This window comes from Emys orbicularis, chromosome 16, assembly GCF_028017835.1.
Source record: "Emys orbicularis isolate rEmyOrb1 chromosome 16, rEmyOrb1.hap1, whole genome shotgun sequence".
Classification (NCBI taxonomy): Eukaryota; Metazoa; Chordata; order Testudines; family Emydidae; genus Emys; species Emys orbicularis.
Genome location: NC_088698.1, coordinates 3,204,068 through 3,219,221, shown reverse-complemented (window position 1 = coordinate 3,219,221; position 15,154 = coordinate 3,204,068). Strand labels below are relative to the sequence as shown.

General features: G+C 55.1%; 1 protein-coding gene across 1 annotated transcript in view; it reads left to right on the top strand.

Moving 5' to 3' along the window:
• The window catches only part of RASAL1 (RAS protein activator like 1), a 131,121-nt gene that overhangs the window by 57,500 nt on the left and 58,467 nt on the right, over positions 1-15,154 (top strand). The window contains exons 6-8 of the mRNA XM_065417590.1: positions 7,632-7,713; positions 8,941-9,090; positions 12,435-12,523. Coding sequence (XP_065273662.1) covers positions 7,632-7,713; positions 8,941-9,090; positions 12,435-12,523 — 321 coding nt within the window. The remainder of the gene's footprint in view (positions 1-7,631; positions 7,714-8,940; positions 9,091-12,434; positions 12,524-15,154) is intronic.

Genomic DNA, 15,154 nt, shown 5'->3' with positions numbered 1-15,154 from the left:
TTTTCCTTCACCCTGCTTCCACCTATGGCTGTCCCTCCCCTCTAAAGGACCTCCCCCATTCTCTCTTTCTGGGGCATTCCTGAGGACTCCCTTGTTCTCCAGGGAGGTGTCTGCACTCTGTTCTGTAGCAAGAGCCATTTGGCTTTTGCTGGCACTGACCATGGCTGAGGTCAGAGGGGTGACTCCTCATTCCCCTGCCCAGAGGACATATTGCTGCTGCTAAGGTGCATGCAAGTCCAGCTCCCCAGCTGTTCCAGTGCTGGGAACTTACACCCAGCTCTGCCGGTGCCTCTCAACCCTGCCCTGCTGCACCTCCGCTAGCCCAAACTGTGGGGATGCCTGGTGAGCAAAACAGCCTTGTGATGCAGCTGGATGTTCACTGCTCCTCCAGCGGAGACGTGCCCCCCGCCCCAGTCACATCACTCTTTGAAGCAGGGCAGGCTTTGAATGGAAGGGGAAAGGCCAGTGTCCTTTACCTTCTGCCTGCAGCACAGGTCATTTCAAAGACAGTGATTGCTAAAGTGACTCGGTAGCTTTATACCCCAGTTCCGGGCCCCTCTCCTTTTTGGTAACAGCCTAGTGGTTATAGCTCAGCATCCAGGACTGCTAAGATTCTCATCCAGGGTATTAATAGCATAATAGCTCTTATATAATGTTTATCATAGGGCTCAAAACGCCTTACAAAGGAGGTCAGTATCATTATCCTCATTTTAGAGGTGGGGAAACTGGGGCACAGAGTGGAGCAGTGACGTGGCCAAAGTCACACAGGAAGTCTGAATGAGCAGGGAATTCAACGCAGGACTCATGAATCCTGGTGTGCAGGGCCCCCTTCTTCTCTGCAACTTTTAGGCCGTGTGGAGAGAAGAACCATGTGCCCCACCAAGAATGGGGAGGAATGAGTTAATGGTTTGTTTGGGGCTTTTTATTTATTTGGTTTAACTCTCTCACTGGAATCCTATTATCACTGGCAAGCTGGTGAGAAGTTCTTGCTGGGAAGTGTGAGGGCCTGATTTGTGCGGGTGAAGAGATGAGGTGTTGGGGAGAGAAACAAGACAGTTTCACAAAGCAGTGGACACCCCCCCCACACACACACACGCCTCTCCCAGCGTGAGCCAGCTCAGAAAAGGGAGGGCGTGACAGTGCAGAGTGTGGGCAGGAGTTACACAAGCTTTGTTGGTGTCCCTCAGTCCTGACCTCCAGACCTGCCCCTGCTAGTCCAGTCCTGGGCTTTCCAGACAGCCAACTCTGCCATGCCTCTCAGTCCCAACCCATAGCCACATGCTGTGCTAGTCTTGAGCGTCCCACACAGCTCTCCCAGTGCACTTCAGGCCTGCCAGGCAGTCCCCTGCTTTTCCAGTCCTGGGCTTCCCACATGCTGAGCTCTGCTGATGCCCCATAGTTTCAGCCTCCCCTCCCCACCACCTGCTATTCCACTCCAGCTCCCCTACTGTTCCAATGCTGGAGGGGTGCGGGCTCTCTCTGGGAGGGAGTTTGGGTGCTGGGTGTGGGCTCTGGGGTGGGACAGAGGGTTGGGGAGCGGGAGGGGGTTTGGGGTGCTGGGACAGAGGGTTGGGGTGCGGAAGGGGGTTTGGGGTGCTGGGTGCAGGCTCTGGGCTGGGACAGAGGGTTGGGGTGCGGAAGGGGGTGTGGGGCATGGGGCTGTGGATGAGGAGTGTGGGGTGCAGTAGTCAGGCTGCCCCAGGGCTGGGGCAGGGAGCCACAGAGGAGGAATCCCCCCTGCCCTCTCCCTGCCGGCAGCAGCGAGCTCCGTGGGAGGTGGGGCCCCAGCCCCCCCGGCACAACATTCACCCAAGCCCCCCCCCCCCGGCTGCTGCTCAGGAGGTCCAGCCAGGATAATTCCCCCCCACCGCCCGGAGTTGCCTGCTGGGGGCGGGGGTGGCTGCCATGCACCTCCTTCTCCGCAGGTGCAGCAGCCGCCTCAACGTGACCCCAGCTCCGCTCCCTTGGAGCCGGCAGCGCCGCAGCTGGCAAGGGATCACAGTATGGAGCTGCAGGGGGCAGTCGCCTGCTGCCCAGGGCAGGTAGGGACGCTCCAGGGGAGAGACCTGGCCCTGAACGTTGGTGGAGCCGGGCCCCTGGGCCCTGAATTTGCTGGAGCCCGGGCACCATGGGCCCATACAACTCACCGCCCCTGGCTGGAACCTGTGCCTGGCTCTGCCCACGCCCCTCCAGCCTGTCCTGCAGCACCCCCTCGCTATCCCAGAATGAGGCTTGGAAGGACAAGATATTTATTGGTAAAGTTGGAAAAAACATCCATTTCCCCATACACCCCCCCCCCCCGACAAAAAACTAGCTCCAGCACCAATAAATCAACATTTGCAGCTAGGCAACATAAGAAAAATGCTGCCTGGGAATTTATGAGAGTTTTATTTATGGCTATTTCCTTGGTATATTTTGATTTGTGTTTTAATGGTTCTAAAACTTTTGCCTTTCAAATCTCAGTGTCTGCTCTCATTAATACTGTTAGTCTGACTCTCCCCAATAATTTCTTGCAACTGTTCACATTTAAATTGATTACAAATAAAAAAAGCTTAAAAATAAACATATCTGTCAAAATTATAAAAGAAATATCCGATTCTGCCAGGTCTACCCATCACTGTGGTGTTGCCTGTTGGGCAAAAACTTCTTTTGATGCAGCTGGATGTTCATTGCTCCCCAAGCTGCGACGCATCCCACCTCCAAGTGGTGACAGTCTTTGAAATAGAATTGTAGGACTGGAAGGGACCTCGAGAGGCATCTAGTCCAGTCCCCTGCACTCATGGCAGGACTAAGTATTATCTAGGCCATCCCTGACAGGTGTTTGTCTAACCTGCTCTTAAAAATCTCCAATGACGGAGAGTCCACCAACCTCCCTAGGCAATTTATTCCAGTGCTTAACCACCCTGACAGGAAGTTTTTCCTAATGTCCAAACTAAACCGCCCTTATTGCAGTTTAAGCCCATTGCTTCTTGTCCTGTCCTTAGAGGTTAACGAGAACAATTTTTCGCCCTCCTCGTAATAACCTTTTATGTGCATGAAAACGGTTATCATGTCCCCCCTTCAGTCTTCTCTTCTCCAGACTAAACAAACCCATTTTTTTAAATTTTCCCTCATAGATCATGCTTTCTAGACCTTTAATCATTTTTGTTGCTCTTCTCTGGACTTTCTCCAATTTGTCCACATCTTTCCTGAAAGGTGGCACCCAGAATTGGACACAATACTCCAGTTGAGGATTTATCAGTGCAAAGTACAGTGGTGGGAGGGATAGCTCAGTGGTTTGAGCATTGGCCTGCTAAACCCAGGGTTGTGAGTTCAATCCTTGAGGGGGCTACTTTAGGGATCTGGGGCAAAATCAGTACTTGGTCCTGCTAGTGAAGGTAGGGGGCTGGACATGATGACCTTCCAGCTCTATGAGATAGGTATATCTCCATATATTATATTATTAAGAATTACTTCTGGTGTCTTGCTTACAATACTCCTGCTAATACATCCCAGAATGATGTTTGCTTTTTTTGCAACAGCGTTATACTGTTGACTCATATTTAGCTTGTGATCCACTATGACTCCCAGATACCTTTCCGCAGTACTCCTTCCTAGGCAGTCATTGCCCATTTTCTATGTGTGCAACTGATTGTTCCTTCCTAAGTGGAGTACTTTGCATTTGTCCTTATTGAATTTCATCCTATTTACTTCAGACCATTTCTCCAGTTTGTCCAGATCATTTTGAATTTTAATCCTATCCTCCAAAGCACTTGCAACCCCTCCCAGCTTGGTATCATCTGCAAACTTTTTAAGTGTACGGTCTATGTAGCCCACAAAAGCTTATGCTCTAATAAATTTGTTAGTCTCTAAGGTGCCACAAGTACTCCTGGTCTATGTACTCTCTCTCTATTATCTAAATCATTGATGAAGATATTGAACAGAACCAGAAGTGATCCCTGCGGGACCCCACTCATCATGCCCTTCTAGCTTGACTGTGAACCACTGATAACTACTCTCTGGGAACGATTTTCCAACCAGTTATGCACCCACCTTTTAGTAGCTCCATCTAGGTTGTATTTCCCTAGTTTGTTTCTGAGAAGGTTGTGATGGGTTCCCCCCCTTTCCAGGTTGCCACCTGATGTACTGGGGTCCTACTGAGCCTGCCCATTCCACCAGCCTTGGCTCCCTCATCTTGTCCTGCTGTGCCCGGCCCTCAAGCCTCCTCCAGCGCGCGCGCGCACACACACACACACACACACACGCACGCACACACACGCACACTCTCTCTCTCTCTCGACTCAGCTGAAGGATTGCCCAGCACTCCAGTGCACCCCCAATTGTGGTGCAAACTCAAGATTATATTGTCTTGTGTTGCACAGAGATCTGTACAGCTCATGAAATCCGCCCCCTCCCTCAATGTGGTGTTTGCCCCTCCCCCCATTATGAATTACACAAACTGGTTATAGAATAAACAAAAACCAAGTTTGTTATCTACAAAAGGTACATTTTAAGTGATTAGAAGGGATAGCAAACAGATCAAAGCCGATTACTGAGCAAATACAATAAACATGCAAGCTAGGCTTAATACACTAAAGGGGGGGGGATAGCTCAGTGGTTTGAGCATTGGCCTGCTAAACCCAGCGTTGTGTATTCAATCCTTGAGGGGGCCACTTAGGGATGTGGGGCAAAATCAGTACTTGGTCCTGCTAGTGAAGGCAGTGGGCTGGATTCAATAACCTTCTAGTTCTAGGAGCTAGGATAGGAAATTGGCTACAAGTAGTAATTTCTTACCTTAAATGTTGTTTTAGGCAGGTTGCAGAATTTCTTAAGGACAAACTGCTCTTGCTTGCAACTTAAAACTCCAGATATTTCTTTCACAGGCCAGACCCCATCTAGCTTGGGTCCAGTTCTTCCCCAGTTCAGTTGTAGGTGTTTCCAGCAATCACCTTGGGCTGGAATTCAGTGGATTAACTCACTCCCCAGCCTTAAATAGGATTTACATATGGCAGGAATCCTTTGTTTCCCAGTTTGATCCCCACCCCCCTCCTAGTGGGAAAAATACCAGCAGTCCAAGATGGTGTCCAGTACCAGGTCACATGATTACATAACCCTGCAGTGTCAAAGTAGCATCTCAGGAAGGTGGGGAGATTAGCATCTTCAAAGATCTATTGTCCTTCCTAATGGTTTATTGACTAACCAGCCAGACTGATTGCATTTTGTCTGGTGGGGGTTCCCCAGGTGCAAACACTTTTGCAATTGATACAGAGTTAATATTCTCAATTTCAGATACAGAAATGATACATGCATACAAATAGGATAATCAAATTCAGTACATCATAACCTTTCCAATTATATCTCACATGACCTATCTTGCATAAAATACATCTTACTTACGCCACATTCATATCATAAGCATATCTCTGTGAAGAATATGGGGCATAATGTCACAAAGGCCATGCAAGACAGTATCAAAAGCCTTACTAGAGTCAAGATAAACCACATCTACCACTCCCCCCCTCCACAAGGCTTGGTACCCTGTCACAGAAAGCTATTAGGATAGTTTGACACAATTTGTTCTTGACAAGTCCATGTTAACTGGTACTTATCACCTTATTAAGTGTTTGCAAATTGATTGCTTGATTATTTGCTCCGCTATTTTTCAGCAGGATTTGAACCCAGGAGTCCCAACAGGAAAGGGCCAGTATCCTTCAGCTGCTGCATCACAGACCTTTTCAAACATAGTTACTGCTAAAGTGACTTGGTAGCTTTAGTCTTCAATTCCAAGCCCCTCTCTTTTTTGTTGACAGCCTAGTGATTCCTTATAGCTCAGGTCCCAGCCCCACACCCCTTACATGTAGTGCTAAGATTCCCTTCCAGAGTGTTAATAATGCCTAGCTCTCATCTAGAGCTTCAAATCTTAGATCTCAAAGTGCTTTACAAAGGAGATCAGTATCGTTATCCCTGTTTTACAGGTGGGGAAACTGAGGTCACCAGTGGCAGAGCCAGGAATAGACCCCAGGATTCCTGAGTTCTGGGTCTCAGCACATGGAGCTAGGCACAGGATGGGGATTCCCTCCATGGGGACACGAAAGTGCAGTCACGTGGCTCTGGCTGCAGCCCCCCTGCTTTGGGGGCACAGGCCAGAGTGATCGGTAAGGTAGTGTAGGGGCCTGGCCCCATTGCACTGGAGCCAGCCAGCCAGGAGGCTTGGCAGAGAGCAGCACGATGCAGAGAAGGCATCCTAGCAACCAGCGCAGGCTCCTAGGCAACACTGTGGCCATGGAGAGTGCTCAGGGAGTGGAGATGGGCTGAGCCAATGCAGCAGGCTCCATCTTCCAAGCATTCTTCTGCAGAGGGGCAGGCAGGAGGGGGTGGGTCAGTCCCTCCCCCTTCTTGTGGGGCAGGAGAGTTCCACAGCGGTTCTCCAGGGAACTAGGGGAGCTGCTGTCCCTTCCCTGTCTGCGGTGTCTGGCATTCCTGAGGCCCAAGGAGGGCTAGCTGGGGGCCCTGCTGGCTCATGATGAAAGCACCAGGCAGGGCTCTCCACGGGGCAGTGAGCCTCTCCAGGGGGGTGAGAGAACATGGTCGGGACTGGAACTTGTGTCCTTGGCTCGCCCCTTCTGCTGCCTGTGACTTGCCCCAGCCATGGGGCAGGGCCCCCCCCGAGCAGGGGAGGAGGCTATGCTACTAAACCTGGAAAGTAGCCATGGGAACAGAAAGTGTTGGCTAAGGGACCCTGGTATGTGTGTGGGGGATGGGTGGAGTCGGGGAGAGTGTGACCGGGGGGTGGAGGGGAAAGATGGTGAGAGGGAAGAAGACATGGGGGGTGCAGTAAGAGAGCTCTGAGGGGTGGGCTGTATTCCCCTTAAAGGGCCATGTTCATTTTCCCTTCCCCTCTCACTCTCAGCCTTCACCCACAGCTCCCCAGGGCTTAGGCAGGGGAGCTCTGGCTCTCCTGGCCTTTTCTTTCCCCGGGGGAATACTCTCTGCTCTCACCTCGATCACCCACTTGGGATGTCCCCAAATGCTGAGCCCCTGCCAGGCTGTCCTGGGGCTTCTCCAACTCCATAGGTGCTTTCCAAGAGCTCCTTCGGTTTTCCCCGCTTCTCCCCATCCCACTCCATAGTTCCACCCTGCAGGAGTGAGATGCAGAGTGGGGAAGCCCTGCAATTTTCGGGTGCATCCCCACCCACTCCAGCTCGTGCCGCTGTCTGAGAGGTGATGGAGCAGCTGGATCTCCCAGTGCAAAGCCAGCCTGTGCACCGGCTCGCTGGTGTCCTGCGTGGGGAGGAGAGGGCCCTTCCTGTGCCGCTTTCCATGCTGCAGGAGCAGGGCAGAGCATGCTGCACTGAGGACTGGGAGAAGGGGGGAGGATTTTGTCTGTAAAGCTCCCAATCAGCGCCTCAGGGTTTAACCTCCTGGCCTTTCAGAGGGTTTATTTTCTCCTGTGTCCTGGCTGTTGTTTGTGTTTCGTTAGTGCTTGAAGCTGTCCCGGGCGCTGTCCAAACACAGAACAACAACAGGGCTTACAATGCCACCTGGCCACCCTGGGGAGGCCAAGTCAGCCCCTACCATCCCCTGCCTCTGCCCTATCCCCTAGTCACCCAGAAACCCACCCCCATCCTCCTCTTCTTGTCCTCTCCCCCCAGAGACCTGGCCCCGCGGGACATCTCCGGCACCTCGGATCCCTTTGCGCGAGTGTCCTGTGATGGCCACGCTTCGGAGACAGCTGTGAGTAGAACGGTCCCAGGCGGAAGCATTCTCTCTGGCCTGGCTGCATGGGGGCAGGGGACAGGACAGGGCTCCTTTTAGCTGCAATGCCAGTGGCGCAAGAGGAGGGGCTCTGGGAGGGACAGACAGACCCCCCCACTTCTTTCACTGGGACTCCGGGTGGTTTGCGTTGTGTGCTAGTGATAGCTGAGAGAGGGGTGGGAAGCCTGCCTGTGTATCTCCAACCCATCTCTGTAGGATCGGAGCCCTGAATCCATCAGACAGCCATGAAGGGAGCAGGACACGTGTGACTTGGGCTGGGCTGGGCCGGGCCCTTGGAGCAGAGAGAACATGCTGCCCTGCACACAGCAAGCGCAAGGAAAGGGCTTAGGGCCAGCCCCCGCCCCCCAGCTGACACCTGGGGGGGAAGTAGGCTGACCAGATAGCAAGTGTGAAAAATCAGGACAGGGAGTGGGGGGTAATAGGAGCCTATATAAGAAAAAGCCCCAAATATCGGGACTGTCCCTATAAAATCGGGACATCTGGTCACCCTAGGGGGAAGAGCTCTCTTCCCAGACATATCTGTAGGTCAGGAGAGATGCAAAGCTGCAGGGGAGTGTGGCCTACCCCAGCCCCCCTTGAGCTGCATTAGGTGTTATGGGGATGGGAAGCCTGGGGCATCTTTGTGCTCTTGCTCAGTCCTTTGCCTCTCAATGCAGTGGCAAGGAAATTGGTGCACTTACCTTGGCGTGCCCAGAGCCCCGTCAGGAGCTGTGCGGTTTGGCCCATTACTAAAGAATGCTGCAGTTCTTGTTTATAAGGGACGCCTTCTCTGGCAAGAAAACACTGGCTCGCCTCACTCTTACCCGCAGCTGAGTTTCCGTGCCCATTTCACACCAGCCAAGTGTTTACCAAACAGCCTTTGTTTTTGTTCCCAACATTGTGTAACGCTGATAGGTTCCAGTCATCGGCATCGAACCTGGGACCTCGGGAGCGAAATGCATGAGCCTCTACCACATGAGCTAAAAGCCACATGGCTGTTAGTTAAGGCTGTAGTGCAAACTCATTAATCTCTCTCTAAGTGGTCTCGGTGCCACTAGATGGGCCAGAACACCACACCCAGGAGGTGTGTGGGTTACAATTGCTCTTGGCTTTTGCCAGAGCCCTGTGTGTTCATGCTGGAACAAATCTTCCCCACCTGACTCCCCGTTCCTCTCTGCCATGCCACCTTTCTCTCTCCCCTTGCAGATCATTAAGAAGACTCGCTTCCCACACTGGGATGAGGTGCTGGAGTTTGACCTGGAGGAGGGGGTGCCCGGAAAGGAACCCAAGGGGTCCCGTGTGAGCGTGGAGGTGTGGGACTGGGACATGGTGGGGAAGAACGACTTCCTGGGATGGGTGAGCAGCTCCGGCCATCTCCTCAGTGCCTCCAGCGTGGGGGCTGGTGGCTCTGATCAGGGTGGGGGATGAAGAGGGGATTGGAGGGGGAGAAAGCCAGTGGCACACAGGCCTGCTGCAGCCTCAAATCTCCTGCTGACTTGTAAGGAGAGCGGATCCCTTTCTCAGCTGGTCAGTTTGATGCAGGGGGAGGCAAAATGACCTACCAGGCTGGGTTCTCAGTTCCTCTGTTGCTGCGCTCGGGGGCGGGGACAGGACGGTGTGTATGTGTGAGGCTGGTTCTAAGCCCTCCTTGCACTTGCTGGATTCTGCCTGGCCTCTGGTGTAAATTAACATTGTCCCAGGGCTGCTCTAGCTTATGCTTTGCTTTCCATGCCCCCTCCCCCATGGCTCTGCGAATAGCTGGAGAGCAGCGCTGAGCCCTGATCTGCCCTTGTGTCCGTGGGCTGAGAGCAGGGCTCGTGTAGGTTACTTATACCAGTTCTACTCCAGCAAGGGGGCATCTCTGGGGCCCTCCCCATGCTCTGTGTAGTCTGCCAGAGTGGCACAAGGGACCTTAGGGTGACTGAGAATCAAGTCCAAGGAGAAGAGGTCAGAGAGAGAGAGAGGAAAATGCTCATGAATCATTGAGGACGAAGGGTACAGCTTGGAGATATGTGCAGGGTGCGTAACGCTGTGTCCTGACACCAGCCAGAACGAGCCGGCAGCTGGGACCTGAACCGGCTGCTCAGTTCACTTGATCCCCATGTCACGGCGGTTCTGTCTGGCAGGGGAAGCAGAACCTGTCTGATTGCTATTCCACCGGGGGGTGGCGGCTCAGCAAGGCTTGGGCCAGCCTCCTGCCAGAAGAGCCGGGCAAAGCAAGTGGGGAGAGAGGACTTGTAACGATGCTGCCTTTAGTGGGACACTTCTGAGAGTGTCAGTTCAGGACAAATTGCTCAGAGCAGGGCAGTCACAGCCCCAGGTTGGGGTTCCTTTGCACACCAAGGCACCAAACCAGCCAAACAGAGAGGACTTCGGTTTCACCCACTGACTAGCCACAAGTCACACAAGCAATTCCCTTAGACACTCCAGTTTCCCAGTATCACCACCAGTGCCACTCGTTATGGGGATGAATGGTTATGAAAACCAATATCCCAGTAAAAGGTTCTCCTGATCCCAAAGAACTAAGCCCCAGACCCAGGTCAATATACAAGTCAGATCTTACTCACAAATCACGCTGTTGCCAATCCTTTAGAATCTAAAATCTAAAGGTTTATTCATAAAAGGAAAAAAAGATATAGATTAGAGCTAGAATTGGTTAAATGGAATCAATTACATACAGTAATGGCAAAGTTCTTGATTCAGGCTTGTAGCAGTGATGGAATAAACTGCAGGTTCAAATCAAGTCTCTGGAATACATCCACAACTGGGATGGGTCATTCAGTCCTTTGTTCAGAGCTTCAGTTTGTAGCAAAGTCCCTCCAGAGGCAAGAAGCAGGATTGAAGACAAGATGGAGGAGATGCAGCTGCCTTTTATAGGCTTTCTCTTGTGGGTGGAAACCCCTTGGTTCTCCTGTGCAAGATCACAGCAAGATGGAGTTTGGCGTCACATGGGCAAGTCACATGTCCACGCATGACTCAGTTCTTTACAGGCCGATGCCATTGTTTACATGTTAGGTTGAACGTTCCCAGGACAGCTCAGATGTGGATTGGCGTCTGCCAAAGTCCATTGTCAATTAAGTGTTTCTTGATTTGGCCCTTACTGAGACTAGTCCCTTCTCCAGAAGCTGACCAAATGCTTCACTGAGGCTACTTAGAATCAAACACATTGATATACAAGTACATAGCCAATATTCATAACTTCAACCACAAAAATGACACACCCATACAGACAGCATGATCATAATCAGCAAATCATAACCTTTCCATAGACACCTCACACGGTAACCTTTGTACAATATTTGCTGCAAATATATAACAGTGGTTGCACCAATGATCTATACGGTCAATAACGTCACAGGGCTTAACAGCTTTGTGAAAGGAAAAGGTTTTGCAACTGTTCTTGGTGCGTGTGCTTGCGCTTGTGGGTGCCTCTGCCCTCCTGCCCCCTCTAGTGCCTGGGCCCCCAAAGAGGCTAGGGATCTATCACAGCTGCCAGGTGTAGACAGACTCAAGGGGCATGGAGCAGTTTGCGGCTGGCAGCCGCGGTTTCTAGGTATCTGAGCAGCTCAGCAAGGGAAGCTGGTGTAAAGCCTGGTGCCAGGCGGGGAGCCCTCGGCCTGTGTCTGGGCCCTACTGTGCGTCTTGCTTGGGTTTAGGCCCCTTCAGCCCCAGGAGCCGCTGCAGGGAGAACTGCATGCCTGACCCGGTAAACAAGCCCCATTTTAATTTGGGGATCCCCTGTTTTGGTGCTGTGGGGTAGGGGGAGTATAAGTGGAGGGTGGAATCCATTCAGCCTCCTGCTTCCAGGGCTGGAGCACGTCGGCTCCCCAGAGGGGCCCGGGGCTGGAGCACGTCGGCTCCCCAGAGGGGCCCGGGGCTGGAGCACGTCGGCTCCCCAGAGGGGCCCGGGGCTGGAGCACGTCGGCTCGGCAGAGGGGCCCGGGGCTGGAGCACGTCGGCTCCCCAGAGGAGCCCAGGGCTGGAGCACGTCGGCTCCCCAGAGGGGCCCGGGGCTGGAGCACGTCGGCTCCCCAGAGGGGCTCGGGGCTGGAGCACGTCGGCTCGGCAGAGGGGCCCGGGGCTGGAGCACGTCGGCTCCCCAGAGGGGCCCGGGGCTGGAGCACGTCGGCTCCCCAGAGGGGACCGGGGCTGGAGCACGTCGGCTCCCCAGAGGGGCCTGGGGCTGGAGCACGTCGGCTCGGCAGAGGGGACCGGGGCTGGAGCACGTCGGCTCCCCAGAGGGGCCCGGGGCTGGAGCACGTCGGCTCCCCAGAGGGGCCCGGGGCTGGAGCACGTCGGCTCCCCAGAGGGGCCCAGGGCTGGAGCACGTCGGCTCCCCAGAGGGGCACGGGGCTGGAGCACGTCGGCTCGGCAGAGGGGACCGGGGCTGGAGCACGTCGGCTCCCCAGAGGGGCCCAGGGCTGGAGCACGTCGGCTCCCCAGAGGGGCACGGGGCTGGAGCACGGGGCTGGAGGGGTTCTGGGGCAGAGCCACTGCAGCGTGAAGCTGGAAGTGCTCTAAGAGTCTGGCAGGGAAACAACTGGGGATGAACCACAGTGGCAGCTAATGTGAAGGCTGGAGTTTCCCCCCTATATCGCCAGGGGCTGGGAAATTGGGAAGAGGTTCCCCCAACACTGCAGTACTGCCCCCTGCTGGCAGCTCCTGCCCCCTTACTGTCCCTCTCTTTGTGTCCCACACAGGTTGAGTTCTCTCTGGACGCCCTTCAGAGATCCCCTGCCAAAGGCTGGTTCAGGCTCCTGCCCTTCCCCACTGCTGAGGAGGATGCTGGGTAAACAGTCAGCCTTGAGCTAGGGGCCATCAGTAACCCCTGGAGGAAAGAGAAGGAGTGAGCATGGCTCCTAGTCCCAGCTCTGGGAGAGGAGCGTGGAGCAGTGGTTACACCAGGCGCTGGGAGTCAGGACTCCTGGGTTCCATTTCCAGCGGGGAGTGGTGGTGTGTCTAGTGCTTAGGTCAGGGGGCGGGGGTTCAGGACTCCTGGGTTCTATTTCCAACGTGGGGAGTGGTGTGTCTAGTGCTTAGGTCAGGGGGCGGGGGTTCAGGACTCCTGGGTTCCATTTCTAACGTGGGGGGTGGTGTGTCTAGTGCTTAGGTCAGGGGGCGGGGGTTCAGGACTCCTGGGTTCCATTTCCAACGTGGGGAGTGGTGTGTCTAGTGCTTAGGTCAGGGGGCGGGGGTTCAGGACTCCTGGGTTCTATTTCCAACGTGGGGAGTGGTGTGTCTAGTGCTTAGGTCAGGGGGCGGGGGTTCAGGACTCCTGGGTTCCATTTCCAACGTGGGGGGTGGTGTGTCTAGTGCTTAGGTCAGGGGGCGGGGGTTCAGGACTCCTGGGTTCTATTTCCAACGTGGGGAGTGGTGTGTCTAGTGCTTAGGTCAGGGGGCGGGGGTTCAGGACTCCTGGGTTCTATTTCCAACGTGGGGAGTGGTGTGTCTAGTGCTTAGGTCAGGGGGCGGGGGTTCAGGACTCCTGGGTTCTATTTCCAACGTGGGGGGTGGTGTGTCTAGTGCTTAGGTCAGGGGGCGGGGGTTCAGGACTCCTGGGTTCTATTTCCAACGTGGGGGGTGGTGTGTCTAGTGCTTAGGTCAGGGGGCGGGGGTTCAGGACTCCTGGGTTCTATTTCCAACGTGGGGAGTGGTGTGTCTAGTGCTTAGGTCAGGGGGCGGGGGTTCAGGACTCCTGGGTTCTATTTCCAACGTGGGGGGTGGTGTGTCTAGTGCTTAGGTCAGGGGGCGGGGGTTCAGGACTCCTGGGTTCTATTTCCAACGTGGGGAGTGGTGTGTCTAGTGCTTAGGTCAGGGGGCGGGGGTTCAGGACTCCTGGGTTCTATTTCCAACGTGGGGGGTGGTGTGTCTAGTGCTTAGGTCAGGGGGCTGGGGTTCAAGATTCCTGTGTTCTATTCCCAGCTCTGTCATTGACTTGCATGTGCACCTTGGGCAAGTCAGGCCCCTGCTCCGTGCCTCAGTTTCCCCAACTGAAAAAGGAGGTTTAGTGATGCTGCCCTTCCTCAAAGGCAGTCGGGAGGGGTTTGTTCATCCACCAGGTCACCCCTTGCCACCTTCCCGTATGTGCACTGAGCATCTGCAGGGTGCTGAAGGGGTTAAGGGGCTGTCTTTAAATGGAGTTAACATGGGCATTTTATTCCCTGCCCGGGTCCCTTGGGCTATAGTAACACAAAAGCAAAGTGCCCAGAACTAGAGTGCTGGGGCTCCCCACTGAGCTCTCGCTTCCCTCCCAGCACACCAACAGGGCCCCTCGCGAGCTCTAAGATGAGCCCGTGGAGACTGGGGGCTTTGAGTCTGGGTGTGGATCAGGCACAGGAGGCACTGGGGCAGCAGAGGGATCCTCTGTAATCGGGGCAGCAGGTTTGTAGAAATTTTGGTGGTGCCCAGAAGGCCCAGAGCCCGCTCCCCCCATACTCCGCCCCCCACCGGACTAAGGCTCCGGGAGGGAGTTTGGGTGGGGGGAGGAAGTCTGGGGTGCAGGCCCTGGGCCGGGGCAGGGGATTGGGGTGCAGGCTCAGAGGGAGTTTGGGTGCAGGACAGGTGAGAGGTTGGGCTCTGGGAGGGAGTTTGGGTGGAGGGGGTCTAGGGTGCAGGCTCTGAGACAGAGTTTGGGGGCAGGAGAGGGTGTGTGGGAAGGCGGTGGGGTGCAGGCTCTGAGACAGAGTTTGGGGGCAGGAGAGGGTGTGTGGGAAGGCGGTGGGGTGCAGGCTCTGAGACAGAGTTTGGGGGCAGGAGAGGGTGTGTGGGAAGGCGGTGGGGTGCAGGCTCTGAGACAGAGTTTGGGGGCAGGAGAGGGTGTGTGGGAAGGCGGTGGGGTGCAGGCTCTGAGACAGAGTTTGGGTGCTGGGTGCAGGCTCTGGGCTAGGGCAGGGGATGAGGTATGCAGGCTCTGGGACAGAGTTTGGGTTCAGGCTCCGGGCTGGGGGTGCAGGCTCTGGGAGGGAGTTTGGGGATGGGAGGGGCTGGAGGGAGGGGGTGCAGGCTCTGGAACAGAGTTTAGGTGTAGGCTCTGGGCTGGGGCAAGGGGCAAGGTAGGAGGGGGGAGTGGTGCAGGCTCTGGGAGAGCATTTGGGTGCAGGAGGGGGTGTGAGGGTGGGAGGGGGTGCGGAGGGAGGGGGTGCAGGATCTGGGAGGGACTTTGGGGGCAGGAGGGGTGTGTGGGAAGGGGGAGGGGTGCAGGCTCTGGGAGGGAGTTTGGGGGCCGGAGGGGGTGTGTGGGAAAGGGGTGGGGGTGCAGGCTCTGGGAGGGGGTGGGGGGTGCAGCGCTTACCTGGGGTTCCTAGGCAGGGCAGGCTGGGGGTCTTCGCAAGGTGCTACCCCAGCCACTGCCCCCGCAGCTTCCCATTGGCCGCAGGGGCGCTTGGGGCGAGACACCCCACCCAGTGGCCGAAGAGGGGCC